This window comes from Rhododendron vialii, chromosome 12a (genome assembly GCF_030253575.1).
Source record: "Rhododendron vialii isolate Sample 1 chromosome 12a, ASM3025357v1".
Classification (NCBI taxonomy): Eukaryota; Viridiplantae; Streptophyta; class Magnoliopsida; order Ericales; family Ericaceae; genus Rhododendron; species Rhododendron vialii.
Genome location: NC_080568.1, coordinates 20,057,590 through 20,063,632, shown reverse-complemented (window position 1 = coordinate 20,063,632; position 6,043 = coordinate 20,057,590). Strand labels below are relative to the sequence as shown.

The window sequence follows — 6,043 nt, the reverse complement described above, 5'->3', positions numbered from 1 at the left end:
AGCAAGTTTTGGACACCAAATCAACTCATAAACATACATAGAAAGTTAGAAATCCCTACCTCGATTCAAGGAGCGAAACCCAAGAGCTTCGAATGAGTCCTAGCTCCAAACTTTTGAAATCAACCGAGATCCTCTCCTCCAAGCTTAACCCAAGGAATTTCAAGCCTAACAACGCGATTGGAAGGTCGAATGAAGGTTGATCTTTAAGGTTTTGGAGGTATAAGGTGGAGTTTTGTGAGAGTGAGCAAGAGAGAGAGAGCCGTTAGGGAGAGGAGAGAGAACCGAGAGTTTGAGATAGAGTTGGGAGAAAAATGATCTCCTACCACTCACACCACTATATATACTCACATATTTTGCAAATCACACACACACCCCTCTACTAACAATTGCATCATTTTAAACCACAATTCAAATATTCACCACAAAATCCATATTTTCCCAATTAAGCATTTAATGAACATTTTAATTATATAAAAAAATACGGGTCTCTACAGTATCGATACAAATGGGTGTTCGAGCAGATTTTCTGTAGATTTCAACTACAACTACAACCACAACAACAATAACCACAGGCACTATTCATGGCACAAAATCATCTCATAAACATATAGAGAGTGTAAGAAATCCCTACCTCAAATATCAAAGCTGAACCCCAACGAGATATCGAGCCCTAGCTTCCAAAATCAACTCTGAGAGCAATACATCTCCAGTGAGCACTAGCCAACGATGTACGAGCTCCAATATGCGCGTAGATGATGGATTGGAGGATGGTTATCTTGGGTTTTAAGTTTTGGGTGAAATTTTTGAGTTATGGAGTGAGAGAGGGGAGAGAGGTCGGGAGTTAGAGAGAGAGTGGGATTGGGGATTTTAATCCCCTACCCCCCCCCCCCCCACACACACACACATATATACTGACACATACACTAATCACACTTGCACTCCCTCCATTTTCAATCCTTATCATTTAAGCCCCAAATCAAATAAATTTCACATTTATCCAAGATTCTAATATTAATAAAACCTTTAAACTATTTCCAAAAATATGGGTCTCTACAGAAAATAGGTAGAAAAAAAAACTCCAAAATGAAAACTATAAACTTACCACAAAACATGAAAATCCACAAAGCATAAATATCATTCAACAATCCTCTCCAAACTATACTTTATTAGCCACTCCCAATTCAGCTATGTCAATCCCACAAAAAAACCAAAAAATCGATTAAAAAAATCAATAGACGAACAAAAACATAAACTGATATCAAATGAATCACACCAAAACAAACTTGTGTACTTGGCTACGGATCAGGTAGAAGAGATTGTGTATGTAATGAAGATAATTGACAATTTAACAAATAGATTTAGAGAACTCACTAATGCAAAATCAAAAACTCAAACAAAATAAAATCTTTAGGCTAAGTTTCGCTCAAAAGATATGGCTAAAAAGAGACCAACTGCTAATCTTGCGCCTTCTCCAGTTCAGCCCCTCAAAGGCATCCTAAACCGGCCTCTGGTCCACGCATGCACCATTTGTCTCCTACAAGCACTTAAAGTAAAGTAGTGATGTATCTTCGACCTACAAAGGACATATACCTACCGAAAAGGATATGCATAATAAGAATACCATATTGCATCATTGTTAAACAGGCCCATGTCCCAATTTCAGATAAAGGAACTTATGCCTTCAATTAACCTGGATACTTGCCAGTGAATATTTCACCTCTGCATTTTTGGTCGAAGATGGTGTTGATTCTTGGTTCCCTCTTGCATCGGATATCTCATGTAAGTTTAGAGGGAATGAAAGGGAAATAAGCAAAGAAAGTCATTAGATCCCCGCAGTTGAAAGCCAGAGACTTTACTTGCGCTGGTGCGAAGTGACTCTAGTAGGGGGTCTGGTTTATGGTGTGACTAGGCGAACTAAGGTTGTATCAGTGGGATCATTTTGGACTTGTCCCAGAAAAAAGAAAACAAAGTCATTAGAAAAGCCAAATGTTATCATGAATGAACTAACTAATCCTATGCTTATCTTTCTCTCCATCTCTATATATCTTTTTCTCTTGCTTTCTTTTTGTCTTGTGACAAGAAGCATAACTTACCTGAAATTTTCCTATTTTCTAGGAGTATCAGACCTGGAATTTAGAAAAGTGCCAATGAGGTCCTGATACTGCAGGGTCTAAGGAGGATCAGAATCAAAACTTTACAAGTAATTTAAGGGCTTGGGTTTGTTACTTGACCCTACAACACAATTGGAATCAACATTAAGAATTTCGCGGACCATGGAAAGTATCTGACTTTAGCTATCTTTTCATAGATTTACAAGGCGCAGTCAAAATGACATCATCATAGGACCACTAAAACTGACCAATATTTCGTAGTCTTACATAACAAAGCTATCAAGAACTTTTACTCAAGTCTGCCGATTTTCGAAATGTCACTATCTATCAAGATGGACATGTAGAAAAAAACCACAAGATATATACAACATAAAGAGGTGCATTTGTCCTAGCCATCACAATCACTTCTCTGCAAAAGTTCCGCAGATTCATGTGAGTGCAGAATGATCTAAAACACATCTCCCAAGGTATTGTATATTGCATGGTTTGTAGGATCGGTTTCATAAAAAGGACAAGTAATCTCTCAGTCAATTGTTGCATTCCAAATCTAGAAACTATCACCCACCGGAATGGTAATCCAATCTCATGTTTAACCTGGCCAACCAAATGAACCCTAAAAGTCAATACAGAATATGTGACTCACTCACTCTGATGCCCACTTGACAATCAATCAATTTCAATTTTAACACCAAAGAACGGAACAATTGGCCCATCCAGTGATCACCAACCATTATCTACTTATCTCGCACTTGTATCAGTAGAAATCTACTCTAAGTTGATCTGTTCCTTGATCTTAGAAGTTTAGAATTGTAATTTGAAGTAGAAATAAAACGGAAGAGAGAACATATATTGAGTAATATAGCTTGTTTAGCCCCACTATTCCAGATATATCAGAAAGAAAATGTGTCTACCAATACATTTGTCAATTGTATATATAGCTTTTGCCAATATAAAAGGAAACTCCGTGTTTATTCCCCGATGACTCCTCATGGTAGATTCAATTTCAATGTATCTATATATTTCCCTTCGAACTCATGGGAGGATATATTCCAAAGGGAAATGCCCTTCGCTAAGAAACTAGTTCTTGAGTTATTGTTGTAAGGCATACCTTATCTAAAAGATTCTTTGATATCCCATGGCCCCTATAATTGCCGTTTAGATTGAGTAAATGCAAACAAAATAGAGGTGCTTCATTTAATTGCCTACAATAAGACATGAGTGACAAAATTCTAAACAATTTAAAGTTTACCTTTGGCTTTGAATGAAGGCCTGTTTTTTCCACTTCTTTGGCATATGATTTTCCCTCCAGCTTATTTGAAAACTGTAACAAACAAAAATGTAAATAAACACCTGCACGTGGTTAACAGAAGACACCATTACATCTTCAAATGTGAAGATGGTTTACATGAGATAGAAAGGCATGAGATCAACATATACCTCTCTTTGTTTTTCAGCTCTTCCATCACTTATCGAGCCAATAGAAGATGGCGCAAGCTTTGCGATCCTTTGATCCATACTAGCTCCTTTAAGCAACCTGATCTTGGTAAGTCAATAATATTGTTTTCAGAAGGAAGACTGACTATGACATCCAATTAGAAAATCAACTATAGTTTATAATACTTTATCATAGATTTGCATTCATAATCTGGTACTAAAACTCTGGAAAACATTCTCTGCGAACATTTTATTTTTAAAAAATTGTAAAACGAGTTATGCAATTATTTCTGGTTTACAATTGTGAAGCATCAAAGAATAGGAATATAATTGAGGTAGTTAAGTAATCTAGCTAATTGGAATAGGGTGAAAATGGCATTGCTTGACTACATACAGCTCGGAAAGACGGGCTTTAGATGCCATAAATCGTTCGTGACAATGTGTAGACTCAAGTTACAGCAGGTTCTTGTCGGCCATATCGAATTACTTTGAAATTTTGAATGCTATTTTCACAACATCAAATGAAAGCCCCTCTAAGATTGTTTGGTCAAACTCATATGCACTGTAGCACCATAACTGCAGTTCTACTTTTTCTTTTCTTTTTTTGTCAAAGTGAACTGCACTTCTTAAAGAGAGTACGTGGAGTGTAGAAAGAGAAAGAATACCTAGCCAAGCGAGAATTCAAGCTTCTTCCCAATTGACCTTTTTGAGCATATCCATCTTCTCTACTGCTTTCCTCAATCTGAGAACAACAAAGTTTAGTTTACAGCTCTAGTAATTCGATCAAATCGGAGAAAAGTTTAAACACAAACACAATGGAGATAGATTGTCTAATGTGAAATTACAAAGTGCACACAACAGAGATGACAACCTTCACATATGCACCATTGTTTAACATTGAGGCAATGTGATCCATGCAAACACGGTATAATTACTACACATTGCCAAATTTTGTACTTCAGTGACCGTATTGGAAACGATGCAGGAAATAGTTTTTACCGAAATCTAATTCCGTTGGTATAATTTCAAAAACCATTCTCCAATGATGAGCCGCCAACAGACTTTGGAACACAGTAATGGGTGAGACAAGGAACGTAGACAGAGCAATTAAAAGGCCATCAAGCCTTTCGGTAAACTTCATAGAAGGTATGTACTAAAGTTTGTGGAGTTCTGCACTTAAAACAAGCATATTATAGTCGATTAACTATGTTGGTCGAATCTCGTTTAAGAGTTGAAATTAGCAAAAGTGCAGGAAAGAAATAACTACCACACTCCATTCTAAGGAAATCAAGATTCGAAATTACCCATCGTTCTCCTTACGAGAAGTCAAAGTTGAGAACTTTTGCTCCAGCTTGGCGGTTGACACCTGCCAAATGAGGCTGAGATCAAAATCCACAAAATGGAAAAAATTCCAAACTCACTGCGATCACGTAACAATATATTTCAAAAAAGATAGCCATAGATGTACGAGCCATAATAATCACCAAAGGATAACCAACCTCCTTTTCCCTAGAAGACATCCTATAACTAGAAGACCTAACATGGTTGAAATTGCTCTGAAATGTCTTAAATGCCCACTTAACAATGTCTTTATCCCCGATTTTCTCCATAGTAAGATCTTCCAGTCGTGGTGGGAGGAGATTCAGAATTTGCAAGACTCAAACTACGTGACATGTGTAGTGGTGGAGGAACGATTTCCTTTCTTTCTCCTGTAGAAAGATTCTTGTTCCTTGGCAATGCTAAACCACTTTCCCTTTTTGTTATGGACCGCAAAGCAGACATTAGAGTGGGGCTTGGTGTTGGTTTTGCTAATTTCGGCGTGGAAATTTGTGGTGACTTTTTCAGTAAAGGAGATGCTGGCTTCTTCTTTGTACCTTCCAAATTCCTCTCCTTTCTGGTGGGAATTATCTAAACACCACCACATGTAAGATAACAAAAAATTCCACAATTAGAAACTTAAGAAATTAAAAAAAAACTCAGAGTCTTAATTGTCTTCCAAACAAAAACTGATTAGAAAATCTAGAACTTGACCTTTTCAGAAGTTTTCAATGAACCCAAATTTGCAATATCCTTTTCGATTTCCACTTTATTTCTTGTCTCCTCCAATAACGATTGAAATTGCACCATGTCCTGAGCTCCATTCAGATTAGTTTCCTCTTGAACAACTACAGGGAGAAGTTTTACATTCTCCTGAGATCGGCACTGCATTTAGCAAGTACATAAATAAATGCATTCAAAAGATAGAAATGTTGCATGATGGTCAACTAGGTAAAAATTTCATAGCCTTTTTAGGTACTTAAGTGAAAAGCAGAACTCGCCTCCCAATAAAGTCAAGAAACATCACCAACAATTAAATAAATCATTTGGATACAATTAGTTACCTCAAGGCTCAATAAAACCAAAACGTATTGCTCAAATACCCTTACAACATATACATGAAAATGTGTATAGCAGTGAAAATCTGGAGTATGTAAAAAATAAGGAAAAATTAGAACCTT

At 36.8% G+C, this 6,043-nt stretch overlaps 1 protein-coding gene and 1 long non-coding RNA gene across 2 annotated transcripts; both read right to left on the bottom strand.

Annotated features, from left to right (window-relative positions):
- Positions 1-1,258: 1,258 nt before the first annotated feature.
- LOC131310003 (uncharacterized) lies at positions 1,259-4,259 on the bottom strand. Its single transcript, XR_009195080.1, has 3 exons — positions 4,211-4,259; positions 3,549-3,645; positions 1,259-3,432 (listed from the first exon to the last, which is right to left on the bottom strand). It is a non-coding gene; the product is annotated as an uncharacterized LOC131310003 (long non-coding RNA).
- An 838-nt stretch (positions 4,260-5,097) lies between these two features.
- On the bottom strand, positions 5,098-5,753 carry LOC131309539 (uncharacterized). Its single transcript, XM_058336156.1, has 2 exons — positions 5,577-5,753; positions 5,098-5,453 (listed from the first exon to the last, which is right to left on the bottom strand). The coding sequence occupies exons 1-2, from the start codon at positions 5,751-5,753 to the stop codon at positions 5,136-5,138; spliced, it is 495 nt and encodes a 164-aa protein (XP_058192139.1). The 3' UTR covers positions 5,098-5,135.
- Positions 5,754-6,043: the final 290 nt, after the last annotated feature.